The following is a 24,471-nucleotide window of genomic DNA, read 5'->3' as shown; positions in this document are numbered from 1 at the left end:
CTCATGAGGTTTGGGCTGCTGTTGCTGGGCTTAAGTTCTCTAGTCTAAGAATCAACAAGGGAAACCTTGGTGTGGTGGAAGATTTTAACAAAATCCAGTTCTACAAAAGTTGCTTGAAGAACAATCAATCTCAAGTTAGCACATGCTCGGTTGGAGGTTTGAAGCTTGATGAGAGGTTGCTTGCTCTCATTGTAACTTGGATTCTAACTCCAAGGGGGAGTAATCACTCTGTGTTGACTGAAGAAGATCTGGTTTACATATTCTGCATCACCAAGAAAGTGAAGATCAATTGAATTGACATAATCAAAGAACATATGCAAAAAGCCATGAGGTTAGGCGATTACCACTATCCCTATGCTGTTTTAATATCTAAGTTTCTACTCTATTTTGAAGTTAATCTTGAAGATGAAACTTCTGAGCTGGTCAAGTCAACTCAAGAGTTGAACAATGGATCACTCAGCAAGATGGGCTTTACAAAAGTAGGTGGAAAGTGGATAAGTAAGGATGGTGATCATGGTGCCTCATCTAGTGGTGCTGCTCATCTTGAACAAGATGAACCTGTAGATATGGATGTTCAACATAAAGATCCAACTGGAGATTTTCAAGATGTAGGGCCTAGTGCTGCTGATGGATATCAAAGAGAAAGAATGTCAACCATGTCATCTTTTGAAAGACAAATGATGGATAGTCTTGATAGCTTTACTGAAAATCAAAGGAGCCTCCATGATCTCTGTGTTAGTAATTTCCAGAGGATTGACACAAGGTTTGACAACATGAATGCAAGGTTTATGACTCTGGATGAACAGATTGAAGCTGTCAAGAATCAAATCTTTGATCTTCAGTTTGCTGATGAAGAAAAATGAAGGAAAAACAACCGATTGGTCATCGAAACAATCGATTGTTTTTTGCTGTTCTTTTCTGGTTTTAAAATTTTTTTCCTTCTGCTGTTGCTGGTTTATTCTGATGTAATGGAAACAATATCTTGTTTTATCTCTTATCTTTGTCTATTTGTGAAGACAAATAGGGGGAGATATATGTTGTGTTTCCAGTTTGTTTAAAATTATGTTTTTCAAGTTGTTAAAAACAGTTTGGGTAATATGTATTTTGGTTCTGATATTAGATGTTTTAAGCTTTAAATGTTTTTCTGTATGCTAACAGAATATCAGAAGTTCAATGTATTGCTCAAAGTTCTATTGCAAGAATTGCTTCAGATTTAATCAAGTACAACACAAGCATCAGGGATTTGTCTTCATCAAATAGGGGGAGATTGTTGAACCAAGTGGTGTTCAATGTTTTGAAGAATCCAAATCCTTTGAAGGATGTTGAAGCCTCTGCTTTGCTTGATGTTGTTGTGCTGGTTTAAGCTTTGTTCTGGGGTAGTTTAATGTTGTAATCCACCCTTAGATTAAATCTCAAGCAATTAGCATCTCAATCTTTATCAAAGTAAAATGTTTTTCAAACTAAGTTGAAACAACCGATTGTTTTGTCGAAACAACTGATTGTTTACACTTAGGTGTTTTGAGAAAGTTTGAAAACTGTTTTTGAATGGTGAAAACTGTTAAGTACCAAAACAACCGATTGATTCGGGGAAACAACTGATTGTTTGTTTTGGAACCATAACAGAAAAACTGTTTTCTTTGACTGAGCTTTAAATGCTTTAACTGAATACGCTCCAGTCATTAAATGCTTTGACCAATCTATTTTAAATGCAATTAATAGTTTGTTAAGATTTGATAACAAACTATATCTTTGTATAATTTCAGAAAAACTGTTTTTAAGAAATAAGAATCTTGAGACAAAGTTTTTCACTAAGAGTTTTTCAAAGAGTTCTGAGATTGCTTAAGAGTTTAGAGATTGATCAAGGTGTTGGAATAGGATTCTACTTGTATTGATTTCAGATATTCATCTGTAACAAGTGTAATCTTTGTAAAACTGCTGAACATTTCGTTTGTGTGTTTTGCTGAGATTGGCTGTGTGTTCTTGAGGTGTTCAAGATCAGCAATCTTAGTGTTGGCCAAGGAGAGTGTGTTTCTTGAAGGTGTTCAAGGTCATTCTCTTGGTTATGGTGTAAGTGATCAAGTGGTGATTGCTTAGTGGATATCCTCAGGGTTTCTGAGAAGACTGGATGTAGCTCTAGTTTGGAGTGAACCAGTATAAACAACTGTGTACAATCTCTCTATCTCTAACTCTTTAATTTCAGTTTGTTTTTTGTTTGCTGGTATAAACAACCGATTGTTTCGAAGAAACAACCAATTGTTTTTTCTAGTACTACAGTTTTTGCTTGCTGTTTTGGCTAACTGAATTGCTGAATCAATTGGTTTCTGAAATAAATTCATTCTAGCTTTGAAAAGTTTGCGAAAACCCCTTTAAACAGTTCACCAACCCTCTAGTTTAAAGCCATCTTTTCTAACAATTTGTGCATCTTAATCACATATTTTATCTTTTAAATTGTTTCTTCATTTGCATAAATATGAACATTGAAGCTTTATCATATATGTACTTAAATCTTCACCGTACTGTACTATTCATCATTTTCTTCATATCAGATGCTCAAAAATGAATGTTCAGTTATTGAACTTTTAATGCATCTTGAGCACTCATTGCACTTTGAATCCTTTTTCTAACTGTATATCTTCATTCGTAGCAATTTGGTGTTTTTTAATCATCACTTGCGTATATGTAGTTCATCTTTTTCACCATTAAACGCTTAATAAGAAAACTTCACCTTTTGATAATATTTTGTGCGTCTTAACCAAATAATATTAGACATTTTTAACTTTAAACTATTTTCATATTCAAAGATAATCAAGCATTGAAGCTTGTTCATAATAAATTTTTAGGACGACACAAATCTCGTTTTGCACTTCATCTTTTTGTCATTAGACTTTCAAAGAGAAAACTTTTCGTGCTGAAAATATTTTATGAAATTATTTTGAATATTAATATCAATAATAATCATCATATAAATACACGAGTGTCGCTGAAATATAATCTTTGATTTTAAGAATTATTTAAACCTTCTATTTCAGATTTTCACTCTTAGAAAATATTTTCAAATACTTTCAAAGTCTATACACAATTTAAATATTGGGAACCAATCAGACTTTGACGTAGATATTTTTTCTCAATATATTTTTAAAATTTTTTTTAATACAATGATGAAATGTGTCTCTATTTTTTGAAAACTTTCTAATTAAGCATTATTCATTAAAAAACTTTATAATATTGCATTAATCTTAATCTTTAAGAAATAACATGTAATCACCAAAGAAAATATATTTCATTTAAGAATCATTAAGTCACTCAATATTTGAAGATTTTAGGATGCTCTGTTTTATATTCACAAATAAGAAAAATTCCCAAACTTAATCAATCTGTTATCTTAATTAAGAACCTTAACTTATTTATTTATATATATATATATATTAATCATAAAATAAAGTTCAAAATCATTAAACCAATTTTAGAAAGCAAACTAAAATCATAGAAATAAAGTATAATACTAATTGATATGTTAGACTATCTAATGCGTAGAAGATAAAGTGACTGTCTATTATGTATAGGTTATAGTGATCGTCTAACATATTAATCAACATTGTTTTGTTTGACTTTTTTTATGCTTTGGAGTCATCTGATTTGTTATGTCCTTAGGGACCATCTGACGAAACTATCTAACACGCCATTATACGGTTAGATCATCTAGCATGTATATGCGTCTATTGGGTCAACACTTTATAGTTTGGCTATTATTTTCTTAACATAGAGTTTGTCTAATGAACTTAACACCAAGAGACCGTCTAACAATTTTAATATTGCAGGATCATTAATAGGTTTAATCTTAATAGATCGTTTGATGTGTCTTTGCTTGATTGTGCAAATAAGTGAGTTTTGTTATGTCCTTTAACAATTCTTATAGTGTTTGTTATCATCAAAACTCATATTCTCTTATCACAATACCATTATTGAGTACTAGATCACCTAACAAGTACTAGATTGTATAGTATCTTAACAATACACTCATAACTTATGTGACATTCCCCTAATTGTTTTATAAGTTAGAATTTGAAATTAATTCTTCGTGATTAAGTCATGTATGTTTCTTATTTACTATTTCATTACTCCAATTATGAATGTAACTTGAATTGTGATTGTTGAGATGCAACACAAAGTGTGAATGATAATGTTACATTAGATGAAATATGTTGTGACGTAGTAAGTGATACAACCCAACTCGACAAGCATATGACCAAGGACGCTACACCTAGGTCAATCATCTCAGCATACAAGACTAGACTCGACCAAACCTCAGAAGAGTCTCAGCAAAAGAAGAACTGGACATGGATCAAAATATCAGTTGTTCTTTCTTATGGTCTTTTTACAAGCCAAAGACCAAGTAAATAAATTGGGCTCACTTTGCTCCCAATTAGAAGAACAAGCTAGATTAGGTTGTACTTAGTATAATTTGGGCTTGTACCAGGCCCATCTCCACCTTCATGTGTCGCCCCTTGTTCATTTTTTGACCTACTTTCTCGAGGCACCACATGGTGCGACATTTACCTTAGGCTAGACCTAGTTTTTAGAAGCCTTTCCACAAATGTTGCCCCTACCCTTCTCTCTCTTGTTCTCCAAGACACTCTCTCTTATAAATTGAGTGTCTTGCCCCATGGATTGACACATTGAATTGATATAGTAAGAAAACTTTGCTTGAGTGAATTTGTGAGTGCTATCATAATTTTAGGTCTTATCTTAAGTAGAGTATACTTCAAGTGGCGACTCCTCACCACTCATATTGGAATTCTTCATCATTCCAAGTGGCGTGATCATCCATCATCATCTCCTCCATAAGTTTTCTTTCTCTTAACCCTTTCCGCCAATCATCTTTCTCTTTTGTTGTTTATCTTCTCTTTAATATCGGTCATTGCCTGTCCATTGTTATCTATTGTTCTTTCAATTCCACAATCATCATCTTCACTTTAGTATTGTGTTTTTCTCTTTGTTCTCTAGAAAAAAACATTTACACTTATTTAACCACTTGATTAAATACTAGTATCTATTGCAAAGAATATATAAAGTGGCAGTAGAACATTTTTACATTGTTTTTTGTTTTGTTTTAGTTGTATACATTAGGTTATGCAAATATAATGTAATTTATATATTTTAATAAACTCAAAATTATAAATATTGAGGTGTTTGAAGTAGTTGAACCACTATATCACTAATTAAACTAATTGGCCCATTATTATTTAAAAAAATAAAAATTATAAAAATAAAATAATTTAATTGTTCCACATTTAAAACTTTATTTTCATATAAAATAAATGTTAGGATAATATAGATATTATATTTTGTATATGAATTGTAATTGTCGCCTAGCGGCGACATATTTGATGTATACTCAAGCTACTCCTCTACTCAAATATGTTTCATGTCCTACGCGTACATGTTATCCTGTCCGATCATGTATTCAGTTTCCGGTTCAAACGAGTGTACCAAATTGGTTTTTGTGATTATGGTTTAAACTATCAATCACATTTTATTTAACAATCTTGTCTCACAAACAACAATTCTATAAATAAATAATACTTAAATGTAATTTAAATCAAATTCCGAGTACAACTATTCTTTCCAAAATGTCACGTTTAGTTATCAATTTCATACAAGTAAAATAATCAATTAAAAATAAATATTTTTATGTAGATTATCCAAATTGTTAAAATTAATATAGTGTAGTTTTTTTTAAAATTTAAACTCTAAAATCCGCTGAATAATGTATTTAAAAAACATTAGTTTTAATTAAAGAAAAACAACTAAAACAGTATATGTATATATAAAAGTTTTTTTTATCATGCTACAATACTTTATTTTTTTTAGTAAAATAAAAATATTTTAAATTTATACGTTCATAATTAAAAATTATGAACACTGCCCACGAATCCAATTGATTAATATTAGAGATTATTAAAATATTTTCACACTTTGAATGGTCAATCTTCATAATTTCAGCATTGAATTCAATCGATCTACTTTAAATAAAAAAATAAAAAAAAAATAAAAAAAAATTCCAAAACCACCTTGGTGATTGATGCTTTTAAACCACATTTTGCATGAGACTGTCTGTTTTTGCCCATGCATATCTCCTTTGTCCCTATATGTACCTAAGTTTTGGTAGAAGGATTTGTTGGTTTTTGGTGATTGAAGCTTGGTTGCAAGAAATGTGTGCTTGACAATTGAGTTATGGAGTAAATGTTATTTGTGTAAAATAGTTTAGTTTTATCTGTTTTAATTTATCAAAAGTGGTTTTAATATGTGAAAAATGAGTTGATCGGGTTAGTTTATCACTGTTATATAGATGAAAATTGTTCTTGTCGGTTGACTTTGGGAACAGGTTGTGACTCCGTTTTCCTCTGCTGGAATTTGTTCTTTTCCTTGGATGTTGGAACACGGCTCCATTTGAAATAGAGGGGACCCTGCCTGTTGATTGCACTCTGACGATTAAGTCAGTACAGGAATTTCTAAGAAGATCAGCTCGTCCTCACCGACAACCAGCCTATCTTGTAGATTTCCACACTACAACCAACACTGTAAGTAGTAGATATCCTATTCATAATTACTTGTCTTACAATTCCTTATCTTCCAATTTTAGAAATGTTATTTCCTCTATCAATTCTCATCATGAACCTCAAACATATAACAAAGCCTCCAAACATGCTTCTTGGCAATCTGCCATGCAAGATGAGCTTCAAGCTCTTGCTGCTAACAATACTTGGCAACTTACCCCTCTCCCTCCAGGAAAGAAAACTATTGGTAGTAAATGGGTATATAAAATCAAATACCATTCTGATGGCACTGTTGAGCGCCACAAAGCTAGAGTTGTTGCCAAAGGGTTCACCCAACTTGAAGGACTTGATTTCTTAGACACTTTTGCACCTGTTGCTAAACTCACTACCCTCCGCCTTCTCCTTGCTATTGCCACTACCAAAACTTGGATTTTAAAACAACTTGATGTCAATAATGCATTTCTTCATGGTGATCTCCATGAAGAGGTATACATGACCCCCCCCCCCCCCCCCCACCTGGCCTCTCTCTTCCTTCTCCCCAACATGTTTGCTAGCTTCAACGGTCTTTGTATGGCCTTCGTCAAGCTGGTCGCCAATGGTACGCCAAACTTTCTACTTTTCTTTTATCAAATAATTACTCTATTTCTGTTGCTGATCACTCTATAATAATGATAAACTCACTGTTATTCTTGTTTATGTTGATGACTTGCTCTTAACTGGTGATGACACGGAGGAAATCAATACAATTACTGCATCCCTTCACCATCACTTCAAGATAAAAAATTTAGGTAATCTCACTTACTTTTTGGGACTGGAAATTGCTCACAACAGTACTGGTCTTCATTTAAGTCAACGCAAGTATACTCTTGATCTCCTTCAAGAAACTGGCATGCTTGACTCTGCACCTGTGGCCACTCCTATGACTCATACCTCCCGTCTCTCTCCCGACTAAGGCTCACCTCTCGATGCTGATGCCACTTCCCAATACAGAAGACTCCTTGGACGTCTAATTTACTTAACCAACACGCGACCAGACATCGTCTTCGCTGTCCACAATTTAAGCCAATTCATATCTGCACCCACAACTCATCATCAGCAAGCTGTCTCACGTCTTTTGCGTTACCTCAAGGGCACCCCTGGTGAAGGACTATATTTTTCTCACACTAGTTCACTTCACCTCTGTGGTTTTAGTGACTCTGACTGGGCAACATGTCCTACCACACACAAATCTGTCACTGGATATTCCATCTACTTAGGAGACTCCCTAATATCATGGAAATCAAAGAAGCAGCCAACTACCACATGTGAGTTACAATGGTTGTCTTACCTCCTTCAGGATTTACATCTTCCTCTCTCCCAGCCTGCAACCTTGTACCGTGACAACAAATTTGCCCTTCAAATAGCTTCCAATCAAGTTTTTCATGAACGAACCAAGCACATCGAAATTGATTGTCACCTAGTTCGTGAAAAACTTAACTCTGGTCTCCTCAAACTACTGCCCATTACTTCTGCCATGCAAGTTGCTGACATATTCACCAAGCCCCTTGCTTCCGCACAATTCTCTACTCTCAAATCCAAGCTGGGCCTGACAAATATCTACTCCCCAGCTTGAGGGGAGTTAATATATTTAATTTTATATTTTAAATTATTGGGCTTTGTTTGTTTGGCCCAACTTTCCTTTTCTGTTTCAGCTAGGTCTTAATCTTTTTCTTATATATACACCATGTATTTTACTCTCTAATATACAAGTGAATAAAAGTTTCTTTTATATTTATTTTTCTCTACAATTAGGGTTCATCAAAATTTCTCTTTCTTGATTACGATTACGTGCGATTACGTACGCTACATTAAAGCAAGTAGTTTATCTTCATTTACTGTAATACAGGGTGTATAGAAACAATTAGTAAGTAAGCAAGTAGTTTCAGTCTTAGAAACAGTGTACCTTTACCAGGGATCTCAAGTCCCTTTTATAGACTACTTTTAAGTTACTTCTTGTAACAACACTTCTCTCACGAGAACCTTATCTCGAGTGAAAGTAGGTTTGATGGGAGGAGAGTCTATTACAATGCGCACAATCTTAGTACGACAATCGCACAAAATCTTTCCTCCTTGGAGTGCATAATCTTAACAGCATGGCCGCCAGAATACCAACTCATGTACAAGCATCATGGGGCTCATCTGTCTATTGTAGGCGTACAAGCCTTTATGTATCATGCATGCAACTTATCCCCCAAAACTCTAGCACTCTTGGGCTTAGGCGTCTTTAGAGAATATTTACTTGTGCTAGACCCAAATGTACTAAACACACCATATGTACTTTTTCGCTGACCAGACCTTATATACGTTAAATATATGAATGAACTTCAACACACACATACCTGAGACCCACTTGCGGAACCCATTAACTCGACTAGACCACCGAACTGACTTGTTTGACATAGGTGTCGATGTCCAATCACCGAACGTTGAGCCCAAACGCTATGGTGCAGTACAAAAATTAATAATTTGTCATATCATAATAAATTGACATACTAATCCGTTATTTTTTAACTTTTTAATTTTGAATATTTATTGTAATCATTAATATCATTTTCTAAACGATAAAAAAATATAACAAATAACATTAAAATTGAATCAAACTTTAATATTTTAATAAAATAAAATAAATATTAATAATATTTTAATAAATAGAAATAAGTTAATATAAATAAAATTTTATATTTATCACCACAAATTTTAATTAAAAGAATATGAGACTAATTTTAAAAATACAAAAAATAAAGAGTGCCCGTCTCATCTGATCTATGAACCACTAGTTTGAGAAATTAGGCGAATTGGAAGAGTAGAAATTTACGAATTGAAAAGGTTTATTTCCCTAAATTATGTCAGTATAATGAAAATTAACTTTAATAATATAATAATATTTTAGGAATAAAATGGTGTGATGTGATGGATAGCAGTAAATTTAGTTAATTGTTTAAGAATGTGAGAATTGTTTATGAAAAAAGTGAAGGTGTGGATTAAATATGGAGATGCAGTAAATGGAAGATGCAATTCCCCTGGTGCATGATAAGAGGGTGGGAAGGGAAATGTTGTGTACTGTTTGACTGCAAGATCAGTGACATTAAACTTCTGCTTGGGTTCCACTCATTAATTAATTAGTTTGCTACAAAAGAAGAGAGTTCAACGAATTTCAAGAATTTATTTCATTTCCTAAGTCAACTCACTGCTCAATCTCATCAACCACCTGACACCATAGTAATGTCACACCCCACGCCACCAGTTACGCCACTCAACAATCTCAAAAATTACTCACATTAATTATTTCAACCCAAACCCCACTTCTATATTTTATCTTTTCTATGTTAAACACTTTTACCACCACCCTTTTAATTTAATTTAACCATCTTTTATTCAATTTCTATAATACATATTATATTATTCAAAAACATATTATTGAATTTCTAAAAGGATTTTAAAAAGTATTTTAACCCTTGCTTCCATAGCATAGTGGTATTGCGTTCGCTTCGTAAGCGAAAGGTCGCGAGTTCGATCCTCGCTGGGAGCTTTTTTGCTTTTTCAATTAAAATCAACGTTGCTTTAACTAGTTGAAATTCATCAACTTTTAGTGTTGTGTTTATGCAAACAAACTTTCAGGTTTCATAACAACAAGTGCAAATTTTTATTTGGAAAAATATTAATTTCACAAGTGCAAATAAATTTGAAAGGAGCCAATAAAATTTCGAAATTCTCCATTTAAGAAAAAGTTATCTTTCTTTCTAATTGTAATTTGAATAAACATATCAACAATATTTTATTTGTTAATCAGCGTTCCTAACTAGCAAGTATCACATTTTTCGTGGCTGAAAGCGTGGCAACTTTAAGGGACAACAGACAAACAGCATTAAACAACATCAGAAAATCCAAAAACATAAGCAGAGTTATTACATAATATTAACTTCGGCCTGATTAGGATTAGGAATATCAGAACTCCTTAATCCCATCCATCCCCTTAATTATAAGGTTTACTACGTACCCTCAACAACAGTACTCTAATTACCGAGAGTTAAGCTAATTAATTAAAGTATTCTTCTTCTACTAACTCAACACTCGTCGTCTTCCTCCTCCTCCTCCTCATCATCATCATCAATTCACATGGAGCGAGCATTCGGTTCAGTATTTGGCATTCCATGGTGATGAGAGGACGCAGCATTTGGTGGCGCAACGTAAGCTCCCATGGCAGGACCATAGTATCCATTTGGGTGAAACTGTGGTGGCACAAAAGCAGTAGCAACGCCAACACCCATAGGGGCGTATTCAATAGTCCTCTTCCCCAATGATTCACCTCTCATGGAGGTTCGGTCACCCTCAAGCTCACGATACCTGTGAAGGTACATGGTCAGTGGCTCCATGTAATCATCAAATCCAAGCTTGCTCATGGCCCAAAGCACGTCCTCAGCAGTTATGGTCTTGCGTTGTTCCCTCTGGCAACGCTCGTTTGCCTCTCCGGTGATAAAGCTGATGTACTCAGACACACACTCTTGAATTGTTTCTTTGGCATCATCTGAGATCTTGGCATGTGGAGGAAGAATCTTTCGCATGATCCTGATCACATTTGCAATTGGCATGAAACGGTCTTGCTCCCTCACAGTGCATTCGTTGCTCTCATCCGCTGTGTGGTTGTTGTCTCCTGCTACCTGCCTACTCGTGTTCACGTTGTTCATGTCTGACACTGACAGCTTCAACCCTGTGAATACGTGAAGGTTAAGGTTATGTGCGCATACATAATACTTTTTCATTCATTTTATGTTACCGAAAAAACTGCCTGAAAATGAATCGGTGGTGGATAGATAAAGTTAGGGAATACACGTCAGGTTTTAACGAAGGTGTGAAACTGATATGACCGAAAGGAGTAAAAGGAGTGAGACTCACTTGAGAGCTTCAAGTTGTGCTTTCTTGAGAAGAGGAATATATATGGGGAAAAGGACAAAAAACAGCTCTGAAGTCATAAGATTAATATTAAAGAGGAGAGAGGATTCAAATAAACGGTCCTCTTTTTCACGGCTTTATTTTGTTTTCATGCATTCGTCAGTGTGAAACGCATTTCAAAGACAAGGGGCTGGCTGCATCTGCATGTAACGCACCAGGATGGTCCACACTCGTTTTTTGTTTGAAACTTTGGTATCTCAACAACGAGACACTTCTCAAGCGGAGATAAACTTTTATTTGAAGGAAAAAAATGAAAACAGTTCATCTATCCAGATGCCACTTAGAGAGAAAACCAGTGTTCAAGAGAAGGCATGATATATGATAAAAAAAAGAAGGGCCTTGAAAAGTTACAGAACTTAGGGCTTGTTCAAAAGTATTTATGGTCGGATAGGAACTGCATGATGCATGTTGATATATATTTGTCCATCCAACACACCATGGCCTTGTTTTGGGCGGGAAGGAGACAGATCCTTGTATTCTGATGTATGATGCTGGAGAATGCATGAATGCCACTTGTAACAAGCAAGTCAGTAACTGCATGCATGCATGCGTGCCACTTGTTCTATTCTAAAATGTAAAGCCATAACCCACTATTGTCATCATCTTCATTTCACCTGGTTGCTTTACTGAAACCACTACGCAGGGTGGAAGAGACACCAGGGCACTCAGATTAGGCCTTAGAATAGGGAAAACGATGAAGAAAAAAATGGACTGCGCAAAACTATTATTATTTCAAAGTAATACACACATATCTATTTACTATCTATATATAGGATATGCAGATTTTGCGCAAAAGAAAGAGATCAGGAAATTAAATGCTGGAAATTAATGAAAGAGCTGAATCCACTAAATGACATCACGGGTCAGTGGATTTGGCAAGAAAATTAGGTGAAGACTGAAAAGAGAAATAGCTTACATGCATGGTAGAATCACCAAGACAGCTACTGTACATTAAATATACATAGATACATTTCAGAAGTATATTTATGTATACTACTGCTGGAGTCACATATGAAGTTCAAATATTAAAACAAAAATTGATTAGAAATGACAAAAATAAAAATAAAAATGAGCATGTGTGTGTGTGAGAGAGAGAGAGAGATAATAAAAATATTGGTAGTGTTATCCACATAAATATTTTAATGGTTACCAGGAGAGGTGGTGTTGGGGAGCTTGCGGTAGCCATGAAAGCCTCCACTTTCCATGGTGACAGTGAAGTGATTGAAAAATGAAAATGAAAATGAAAATGAAAGGGTTGGGTTGAGAGATAGCGTTGGAGTACTTGGCAAGTGTCGAGATTTATAGTGCTTAATTTTGGGAACAACGTGTCAATCAAGGCGATGCAAACGAGGAATTAGGCAATAGGCTATAGCCGGTCACAGACAATAAGACATCCCTTACAAGGATCACTCCATTCGGATTGGGACAGTGACGAGACCGCCACCCGTAGGTTGCTGCTTCCCTCCCATATTGCATTGATATGTTACTTCTAAGAAAAAGTGAAGTGGTTTTGTTCATGGTTTCCAAAAATTATATATTTATTTATTATGAGTACTTAAAATTATTATTTAATCATTAAAATATGTTTACTCCATTAATTATTATTTGTTATAATGACAAATGTTTCACACAGTCTTGGTTTTATGGAAAGTCATCCAACTTAAGGTCAATGGTTTAATAATAGCTTTCTTATGGAAAGAACAGTTAATAGATCGGGAAATAATCTTGTCTCACATAATAGAATATTTTTTTCAACTTTTATGTTTTGGTTTGGAGAATTACATTTAGATTTGAGATCTATAATTTAATATGAGTGAAAAACAATGAGATAAAATAACAACTCCTTGAAAAGGAGTGCTACACAGGTGATGTTACAATAGCGTGTTAACATTTCTTCTATATTGATTTGAGAATTAAATATTGTTCAATTAACCTTAGAAAATGAATACTACTTACAAACACTTTAGTCTTGGTGACAAATATTCCATCTTCTATATTTCTTTTATTTTTCTTGTATTGTTTTTGCTTTTTTTTTCATTGTGAGGGTTTCAACATCTTTTCAGTATTAAGTACTTGTAAATCTTGGAAAAAAAATATTAAAGGATTCTCGTAATTTAATTTTACTATGGTGGTGTATTTTAGGACATATAATACTTTTTATTCTATTATTTAACTATACAAAAATAGATTTCAATTGTTGTTAGAAGATAATTTAATAAGCAACATAATTTATTTTAATTTTATTAATTCTTGGACTATTATAAATAAATATTTTCCTAAAAAAAATTAACAAATTATTTTCAGAAATTCATAAAAGGTTTTCACTAACATGTGAAATTCCTCACTGTTTCTGGGTCTTTAATAAAAACGTTTAAATGACATCTAAGTGCATTCTTTGAGACATATTCTATGTAAATGTATAGTTAAAATACTTTTTTTTAGTTGTTGTGTGTTTGATACGTCTTTTTTATAAAAATGAAAAATCAACAAGGGTGAAATACAAATGTGGTTGGTCAATTTTTTTCAAAACAAAAAATTGGTGAAGGTAACAATACAGGAGAATCAACAATAAAAATCTACTAAATTTTAAATATATCCAGGTGTTTGATAAAAGAACTATGTTGTTAAGAACATAGTTACAGAAATCACAAGTAGTAAGTAGTGTGAGATAATGTTAATTAAGTGATTAAATTAGTCAGATAATGTGTATTGCTTCGTGTAATAATGTAACTGTGGACGTAGTGTAGTAATTAAATATGTTATGTACTTGTTAGAGGTAGTAATAATAGCAAACTAATGTTATAAATAGAAACATTTTCGGGTATGAATTTTGGATTAAAAAATATAGTTTACAAATACTGTCTATAATGTACACTAATGAGAATAGTAATAAAAATGCTTAATATGTGTTCTTTAGCATTCATCTTTTCAATTCTCTTATTTGTCTTTAGTTTATATTTATTTTCTCAAATATTTAATATTCTTATGATTTACTTTATTTTTAATTGCTTATATTTAATGATATGTAAAGATATTGCAAATTCATTTGTTATGGAAAAAAACACGGATAAATATCTATTACAATAGTTTTCTATAAGGTCCAAAATTTGAACTAGAAACAAAAATCAATTTTGTGTAGAAGTACAAGGACAAAAAAAACATATTTAACCATTTTTATTTACTTTCATGTTGTTTGCAATTTTATAAAGGAAAATTCTCCCTTCACCTCCATATTACTGTGAAAAGTCAATTTTAACTTCATTTTTTTAAAATTTAAATAATTCTAAATGAAACATAACCTCACATTTTTAAATAACCTTAGTTGCACTCTCGTACCTTCATATCTCCCTTTCAGCCGCAACACTTGCATTCTTTTTCAACAATAACTTTTGAGAGAATAGTTTCATCATTTGAGCATGTGTGAGAGAGTTAACGAGAAAATTTACGGTATTCGATATTCCTTAGTGTAATTTTATTTTTACTTTTTCACCTCGTTGATTTTTTTTCCAATGTTTATGACTTCAAAAAAAAAAGAAAAAAAGCAAACACAAACACAAGTAAAAATCCTTCAAATTTATCTCAACCACCAACGTTCACCACTTGCCACCACAAATAACCACTACCACTTAAAACTAAAGAAGAGACACTCCACCATAATTAGAATAATATTGTTAAAATTAAAAAAAAGTTGGAGGTGCAGGGGAGAATTTGGATTTTATAAATATTTTGTATAAGTTAATTGTCCAATTTGTGTGTTTTGTAATTTATTTTCAATTGCAATTTACATTTAATTAGTTGTTAACACTTGGTTGGTCACATTTAGTTAACAATAACTTTTGAGACAGTAGTTTCATCATTTGAGCATGTGTGAGAGAATTAACAAGAAAATTCATTGTATTTGACATTTCTTAGTGTGAAAGTATTTTTTTTTTTTAATTTTGTACTCCACTTTTTCACCTAGTTGATTTTTTTTTAAATGTTTGTGACTTCTAAAAAATATAAAAAAAAAGCAAACAAAAACACAAGTAAAAGTCTCTCAAATTTATCTTAACCACCAACATCACCACCCGCCATCACAAACAATCACTACCACTTAAAACTAAAGAAGAGACACTCCACTTTCCACCATAATTAGAATAATATTGTTAAAATTTAAAAAAATTGGAGGTACAGGGAAGAATTTGGCTTTTATAAATATTTTGTATAAATTAATTGTCCAATTTATGTGTTTTGTAATTTATTTTCAATTGCAATTTACATTTAATTAGTTGTTAACACTTGGTTGGTCACATTTAGTTAAATTAAAATGCATTACATGTAGATACTATTTTTCAAATTAAAGTCACTAGTTAATTTATACCATTTTCAAGCAAGTATTTATTTTCTTTAAATGAAAGTTTTCACTATAAAAAAAACAAAAAACAATTAATTTTGTTCATGTCTTTTTAATCAATGTAATTTTTAAGCTTAATTAAATTTTAACTCTCTTATAAATTTAAATATTTTCAATTGAATATTTATTAAAATAAAAAAATTACTCTAAAAATATTCAAATTATTTTATTTTCAATTAAATAATTTATCGTTTTGATTTTGTCGTATTATCCACACGAAAACTAAAAAAAAAACATAATTAAGTTTTAAATCTTTTTATAAATTTGAGTATTTTAAATTTATTTTCTGTTTAAAAAATTTATTCTATTGAAATTATAAATTTTTAATATTTTTCAATTGAATATTTACCATTATCAGGAATAACATGACTGTTTGGTTTTGCACTTTCAAGCACAACATTAAAATGGATAATAAAAATGGTATTTAGAATTCTAGATATTTATTTGTACTGTTGTTCATGTTTCAGGTTTGAGTGTTGGGCTTGAGACTTCAAAATCCAACTTTTACTTTATGATAAAATTAAACAGAATGAATTCAAGTGACAAATATATAACTTTTATATATTTTATAAAATAATTTTTTATACTAAAAGAAAATCATGTAATAGAAATCAATTTTAGATAAAAAAAATTAATTGTTATAGTAACTAAATTAGTGAACATTTTAAAGACTAAAAATTTTTTGATTTCTAAATTAGTTTCAATTATTGTTAAATGATTTTTAAATTGGTATCTAATTAGCAACCAAAGTTTTTGCTACCAAATTTAAAATCTAAATAATTGGTAGTTAAAAGCTAATTAAATATCAATTTAAAAATTATTTAACAATAATATAAACTAATTTAGAAATCATTAATTTTTAGTTTTTAAAATGGTCTCTAATTTAGTTATTATAACAACTATTTTTTTTTAAATTGGTTTTTATTTCATAGTTTTCTTGTAGTGTTAATAGAAGTTTAATTGAAAAAAATGTAAATTGAACTTAAAAGTTTATTAAGCGTTTTTTTTATAATCATAGATATACCATTTAACACTTATAAGCATGAATTCATCACTAAAATTAATTATTTTTCTTTAAATTTCACAATATCTAAAAGAAGAATATTTGATCAAGCTAAAAATTGTAGAACTTGTTATTGAAAACAAAAAAAAAAAACTTATAATTATATTTACTTTTAGATAAGATATTTTTTTATTTATACTTTCACCTACACATATACAATGGGTGGGATACACTTAATAGATATGATAACAAAGTGGTGGTAGACAAGATGATGGAGAGTATCAAAGTTGTTGTTTTTCTTCTTAAATGAGGTGAATATTACATTTTAGGTGTTTAAAATTCAGAATTGAGTCCAATTAATATATGTGAAGATGCAGACAATTAATTTAATTAATACATTCCTCCACTATTGTCTCTCGGAAGAAAAACTTGTTTTCTAAATTTGACATTTATTTCCTTAATTGATGAGACCCTTTGCAGATTTATAGTGTATTCTTCAATTTCACGTGTCTATAAATTCACTGACAATGGGAGAAGAGGAATGTTAAAAATAGAGACACTATATTTTTTTAAAGAATGGATATAATGAGAGAAAGTGATCACTTTCACTGAATAATAAATGGCTATTATATAGTTTTTACAGAATAACCTAAACAATATTATAACTGCCCACTAGTAAAAACAACAAAACTGTCCATGACTAATCAATTCTAAAATTGAATTAACTCCCATAATAATAGGTATTTATTGTTGACTGAATGGTAAAAATCTAACATCTATAATCTTAACAATTCCTCTCTTAAATTAAATGTTAGAATTCAATTTATCTCTTTCTCATAACAAACTCCTAATACCTCTTAGAGCCAACTATTCCTTTGTGCCACAATGTACCAATTCCACAGAACCTGCCTTTGTGAACTCTCGAAGGAAATGAAACCGCACATCTATGTCATTACTGCAACCATGCATAATTGGGTTCTTTGAGAGTTTGATTGTAGAAATGCTATCACAATAAATAATAGTTGGATTGGCTTGATTCTGACCCAGCTTTTCCAACACTCCTTTTAACCATAATGCCTAACATGCACATGAAGCTGCAACAATAAATTCTGCCTCGATGAAAGATAAACTTACTATTGTTTTTTTTTTATGACCATGAAACTTCTCCTAAACTCAATAAGAACACATAACTTGAAGTACTTTTCCTTTCATCCAAATCTCCAGCATAATCACTGTCAATGTAAGCAACAAATTTATCATCTTCTCCCTTCCTATAAAAAATACCTGTACCGTTCCGATACTACCAAGAATTGGGCCGACTTGGTTTGCCAGCTTTTGGGCCGATGGTGATGACCTCATGCCCCAAAGCCTTTACGCCTCACGAACTCCGCTCAAGGCTGGGGGCTGTGTACCGTCCCGATACTACCAGGAATTGGGCCGATTGGGTTTGCCAGCTTTTTGGGCCGATTGGACCTGATAGGAATCAGGACAAGAAGGCTGGCTGGCCTGAGCCCAATTCGGACAGTCTTAGCAAAATTAGATGGTTTCCTCGGTTTTAACGAAAACCCCAGTTTAATTGCACAATATCCTTAATTATATCGCTTAAATACTCTGATTTACTTACACAATATCCTTAATTATATCGTCTAAATACTTTGACTCGCTTGATATTCCTGATTATGTTGCATAACTGCCTCGATTATATGACAAAATCATCCCGATATATTAAGATTTTAGGAAAAGTTACCTGAATATGACATGTTAATATCCGAAGAAATGAGAGTCCGAAAGAAAAAGCCCGTAAGGCCTTATAAATAGACAACCACCCTCAGGGAGTATCTCAACTTGCTTTTTTACATTATACTCACTAGATATACATAATTTTATGCTCTTACTGACTTGAGCGTCGGAGTGTAATCGTAGGAGGAGCCCCCATTTGTTCTCTAGAAGCTGAACTACTAAAGCTTGAAGGGAGACCATCAAGAGCTCATCTGGATTCCGACCGACTTTGAGCCGACGAGAACATTTGGTGCCCACCGTGGGGCCCGGTAAAACGGTTCCCACAACCATTCCCGATATATCAGAAAGATACGAGTCATGAGGACCAGACAAACACTAGCACCTGAAGCCAAAGAGGTGGTCACATTACAACAGGTAATGGAGACAATGCGCACGTTATAGCGTGAGAATGAGGAGTCAAGAAGACAAGTCGAGGAGCTCCAAGCCACTCAGGAACTTCTCCGGGAAGAATCTGCAACCGAACAACAAAGGTTGAGAGATGAAGCCGAAGCCTCCAGACGATTAATGGAGGAAGCCATTCGGGCACACGAAGAGCTGCAGAAAGTCAATGAGGATCTAAGAAGGACATTCCAAGGGAGAATGGATGTAGAACCCGCAGACCGAACTCAAGGGAGATGGCGGAGGGACCCCCGTCCTTTCTCTCAGGCCATCATGGAAGAACCGATTCCCCCACAGTACATGATGCCAAAAATGCCTGCTTTCTCAGGCTCGGAAGACCCCGAGACTCACCTGAAGGCCTTCCAAGCCCAAATGCTGATCTCGGGGGGCTCAGACGCCATCAGATGCAAAATGCTTCAAGGCACCTTTACCGGGACAACCTTAAAGTGGTTTAGCGGTCTACCAGATGGAACCATCCGATCATTTCAAGAGTTTTCCAAGCTGTTTGGGGAACAATTCGCGGCCAATGTGGTGAAACCACCGCGAATGGCTGATCTGTTCGATGTCAGGCAAAAGGAGGGTGAACCGCTTAAAGAATATCTTAATCGTTTTTGCGAAATATTCGTATGCGTGCAGAACCCGCGGGACAAGATGGTTATAGACGCCTTTGTGAAGGGATTGTGGGCAAACCCGTTCAGTGATTAGCTGCTAAGAAATAGGGCGGTATCCATGACGGAGGTCCGAGAACGTGCCTCAGTCCATATAGCTACTGAAGAGGCAATTCGTCAAAAGAGGGCACACGAGCGCCACGGCGAGGCAAAATACAAAGAGCGCCCCCGAGAAGCCCAACCTAGAGCAACTGAGACTAACATCGCCAGACGAACAGACAAGAGATACGTACCCTATGTGGTGCAGAAAGAGGAAGAGAGAAAAGGTGTCCCCCGTCTACCGATACCTCCAGCCCTACCAGTTTTCACTGTTCCGCTAAAGCGCCTTCTGGATGATTCAGCTATATCTTCCAGGTTAGAACAACCAAGGAAAACCGACCGCATTTTGGGATATAACTGGTCCGCCTGGTGTGTATTTCACCAAACACGGGGTCACGACACAGAAAGATGTCAAGCCTTGATATTCCAACTAGCCGGAATAGTAGAAATCGGCCACCTCAAGCAGTATATACAGACCAAAGAGAAAGAAGTGTCATCTCGCGGTACAACACCAAAGGACAACGACCACGTCACCCCCATACTGGGAGATTTCAACACTATTGCTGGCGGATTTTCAGGGGGTGGGACATCGGCAGCGAGTCGGAAACGCTACTCTTGGGGGGAGCTAATATGCAAGATCTCAGAATTGAAGCCAGTACCCGAATCGATCATATATTTCTCAAGCGCGGACAAAGCAGACGTTTCCCCTCATGAAAACGACCCCGTTGTAATAACAGTAATCATAATGGGATGAAACGTACATCGAGTACTTGTTGACCAAGGAAGCTCAACAGATGTGATGTTCCTGAATACCTTTGAGGGCCTACAAATACCGAAAGACTAGCTAAAGCCCTTCAACAGAACATTAGTTGGTTTTAACGGGGGGCAGGTGGAAGTACGAGGCTATGTGGAGCTCCGAACGACTTTCGCTGATGAGATAGATGCGAGCACCATCACCATCAAATACATTGTGGCGAACACCGCATCATCATATAACTTGCTACTAGGCTGACCCTCACTTAATAAGCTTGGGGAAGTCCCCTCCACTGCCCACCTTAAGATGAAGCTACCCTCACCATTCGGGTCGGTGATCACTTTAAAGGTAGACCAGAAAGCGGCCAGAAAGTGTTACAAAAATAGCTTAAAAACTCTGAAGGGGTCATACACTATCGTAACCTCAAAAAGGCTTTCAGACCTGGAAGTTGACCGAAGGATGGACCAACGAGAAGGACGACTAGAGCCGGTTGGTGAGGTAAAAGAAATCAATATAAATGGCAAGAAATTCAATCTGGGAGGATCGGTAGAGGGGTCTTTCGAAAAAGCTTTGCGGGAAGTATTGTCGAGAAACATGAGCGCCTTTGCCTGGTCGGCTGCCGACATGCCAGGTATCGATCCTGACTTTTTATCTCACCGATTGATGATTGACCCACAGGCGAGGCCGGTTGCCCAAAGGAGGAGGAAGTATAATGAAGAGAAGAAGTTGGCGATTCAGGAAGAAACCAACAAATTAGTAGAAGCAGATCACATAAGAGAAATTCAATACCCGACATGGTTGTCCAACGTGGTAATGGTGAAAAAGGCCAACGGAAAATGGAGGATGTGCATGGATTTCACAGACCTTAATAACGCATGCCCAAAAGATTCCTATCCTCTGTCGAACATCGATGTGCTGGTAGATAACGCGTCGGGCCACGGTTACATAAGTTTTATGAACGCCTTCTCCGGATATAACCAAATACGCATGCACCCATCTGACGAAGATAAAACCGCCTTCATGGCCGAAACGACCAATTACTGTTACAAACTGATGCCTTTCGGTCTCAAGAATGCGGGGGCAACATACTAGCGTTTGATGGACAGAATCCTCCAACCTATGCTCGGGAGAAACATCCACGCCTACGTAGACGATATGGTGGTAACATCAGACACGGAACAATCGCATTTGATCGACCTCGAAGAAATTTTCTAGACGATTGGCAAGCACCATTTAAAGCTAAACCCTGATAAATGTGTATTTGGCGTACGAGCAGGAAAATTCCTCGGCTTTCTAATGACCGAGAGAGGGATAGAGGCCAATCCTGAAAAGTGCACGACCTTGATCAACATGAAAAGTCCCACCAGCATAAAAGAAGTCCAACGCCTCACCGGACGAATGACGGTGCTATCCCGTTTCCTATCAGTAAGCGGGGAGAAGAGCTACCCCTACTTCGCTTGCCTGAAGAAGAGCGAACGTTTCCAATGGACCATCGAATGTGAAAAGGAATTCCAAGAGTTGAAGGAGTACCCCTACCACCCACATTTTTCAAAGAGGTCCACAACTTCCTAGAGGAGGTCTTGTACTAAAAAAAGTAAAAAAATATATTTAAAGTCGGAGTAAAACCGAGATAGCCGAAAAGAGTGCGAAAAGCGCGAATAAAAGCCCAGCTGTTCGGATGTAACTGTGCTGACGACACGTTCAGCTCGGTTAAAATCTCTTTCTCAAACGAATCTAAAGGAAGGCGAAGACCTAGCCTAGTAAAGCAGGTTTCATAGAAAAAACAAAAGGAACCTTGAGGATCACCGCCCTCATCATTACACACGGGCTCACCTTCGTAACAAGCTTGAGTCTCGATAAAACTTTCCTCCCCTTTGCTAAGAGAGTTTGCTTCACGAAACTTCTCAAGCAAGGAAGAAGACGAATATAGTGAGACCTCTTTTAAAAGATCTTTCCTTGCCTAGGGAAACATAGCAGTATAATTCATGAGCATACACAACAAAGCACAAACAAAGATCAAATGAAAAAGCGAGGATTCAAGGAGCATACCCATGGGACGCTTATCGGAGACACCAAAAAACTGGAAGGGAGATAGGCACAGAAGGAAAGGAGAGCCTCAAGTAAAGGAAACTAAGTTTTTGAAGGCCAAAAAACGGTGAAGAAGAAGTAGAAAACAAATATGAAGCGCTGCCCAGTTAATGACCACCACGTGTCAGGAGTAATAAATGCCTGACCGCTCATGTCACTCAGAAGTGACAACCTCGAGAAGGCAACGCAGGCGTCACGGTACTCGAAAATCCCAAAATCTCCCGCCCAAAGTCATGAAAGGAAAGATACCGATCGGGTTGTTAAGCTTTGGGCCGATTGGGTTCGCCAACTTTTGGGCCGATGGAGATGACCTCATGCCCCAAAGTCTTTACACCTCGCGAACTCCACTCAAGGCTGGGGGGTTGTGTACCGTCCCGATACTACTAGGAATTGGGTCGATTTGGTTTGCCAACTTTTGGGCCGATGGTGATGACCTCATGCCCCAAAGCCTTTACGCCTTGCGAACTCCGCTCAAGTCTGGGGGGCTGTGTACCGTCCCGATACTACCGGGAATTGGGCCGATTGGGTTTGCCAGCTTTTTGGGCCGATTGGACCTGATAGGAATCAGGACGAGAAGGTTGGCTGGCCTAAGCCCAATTCGGACAGTCTTCGCAAAATTAGATGGTTTCCTCGGATTTAACGAAAACCCCAGTTTAATTGCATAATATCCTTAATTATATCGCTTAAATACTCCGATTTACCTGAACAATATCCTTAATTATATCACTTAAATACTTTGATTATATCTCTTAAATACTTCGATTTACCTGAACAATATCCTTAATTATATTAAATACTCTGATTATATCGCTTAAATACTCTGATTTACTTGCACAATATCCTTAATTATATTGTCTAAATACTTTGACTCGCTTGATATTCCTGATTACGTTGCATAACTGCCTCGATTATATGACAAAATCATCCCGATATATTAAGATTTTAGGAAAAGTTACCTGAATATGACATGTTAATATCCGAAGAAATGAGAGTCCAAAAGAAAAAGCCCGTAAGGCCTTATAAATAGACAACCACCCTCAGGGAGTATCTCAACTTGCTTTTTTACATTATACTCACTAGATATACAAAATTTTATGCTCTTACCGACTTGAGCGTCGGAGTGTAATCGCAGGAGGAGCCCCCATTTGTTCTCTAGAAGCTGAACTGCTAAAGCTTGAAGGGAGACCATCAGGAGCTCATCCGGATTCCGACCGACTTCGAGCCGGCGAGAACAATACCCAACCCAGTTGTTCCCTTCAAATATCTCAGGACCCTTTTTGTTGCTTGTAAATGAAGTTCAGTAGGCTTCTCCATATACCTAAATAAGACTTACCACAAACATCATGTCTGATCGAGTTGCTGTGAAGTACATTAGACTACCCACAACCTCTTTATAGTAAGTCTTGTCCACCTTTACTCCATCTTCATCTTTCATGAGTTTATAGCCAAGAACAATAGGATTATGAACAAAGTTACTGTTGTCCATTCCAAACCGTTTTAGCACCTCCAATGCATACTTCTTATGACCGATAAAAACACCATCAAATCTTTGCATGACTTCAAGACCAAGGAAATACCTCATCTTACCAAGATCTGCCATATCAAACTCATGCTTCATGGAAGCTTTAAACTTTGTAAACATCAACTCATCATTTCCAGTAAAAATAAGATCATCAACATAAAGACTTACAATTAACAATTTGCCTTTTTTTTCTTGTCTTGATGAACAACGTATGCTCATAGTCACACTTCTCAAAACCTTCCTTCATGAAATAGGCTTCTATACGGCCATACCAAGCACA

The 24,471-nt window shown here is 35.1% G+C and overlaps 1 protein-coding gene and 1 non-coding gene across 2 annotated transcripts; one reads left to right on the top strand and one right to left on the bottom strand.

Annotated features, from left to right (window-relative positions):
• The first annotated feature begins 10,053 nt into the window (after positions 1-10,053).
• TRNAT-CGU (transfer RNA threonine (anticodon CGU)) lies at positions 10,054-10,125 on the top strand. The gene has a single exon. It is a non-coding gene; the product is annotated as a tRNA-Thr (tRNA).
• Positions 10,126-10,461: 336 nt separating this feature from the next.
• Positions 10,462-12,814, bottom strand: LOC137806791 (nuclear transcription factor Y subunit B-1-like). Its single transcript, XM_068607074.1, has 2 exons — positions 12,697-12,814; positions 10,462-11,304 (listed from the first exon to the last, which is right to left on the bottom strand). Exons 1-2 carry the CDS (start codon positions 12,749-12,751, stop codon positions 10,709-10,711), a joined length of 651 nt encoding a protein of 216 aa, XP_068463175.1. The 5' UTR covers positions 12,752-12,814; the 3' UTR covers positions 10,462-10,708.
• Positions 12,815-24,471: the final 11,657 nt, after the last annotated feature.

The sequence above is a fragment of the Phaseolus vulgaris genome, chromosome 3 (assembly GCF_000499845.2).
Source record: "Phaseolus vulgaris cultivar G19833 chromosome 3, P. vulgaris v2.0, whole genome shotgun sequence".
NCBI classification, from domain to species: domain Eukaryota; kingdom Viridiplantae; phylum Streptophyta; class Magnoliopsida; order Fabales; family Fabaceae; genus Phaseolus; species Phaseolus vulgaris.
Note: the sequence above shows the minus strand (reverse complement) of the source record. Positions and strands in the feature narration are given on the sequence as shown.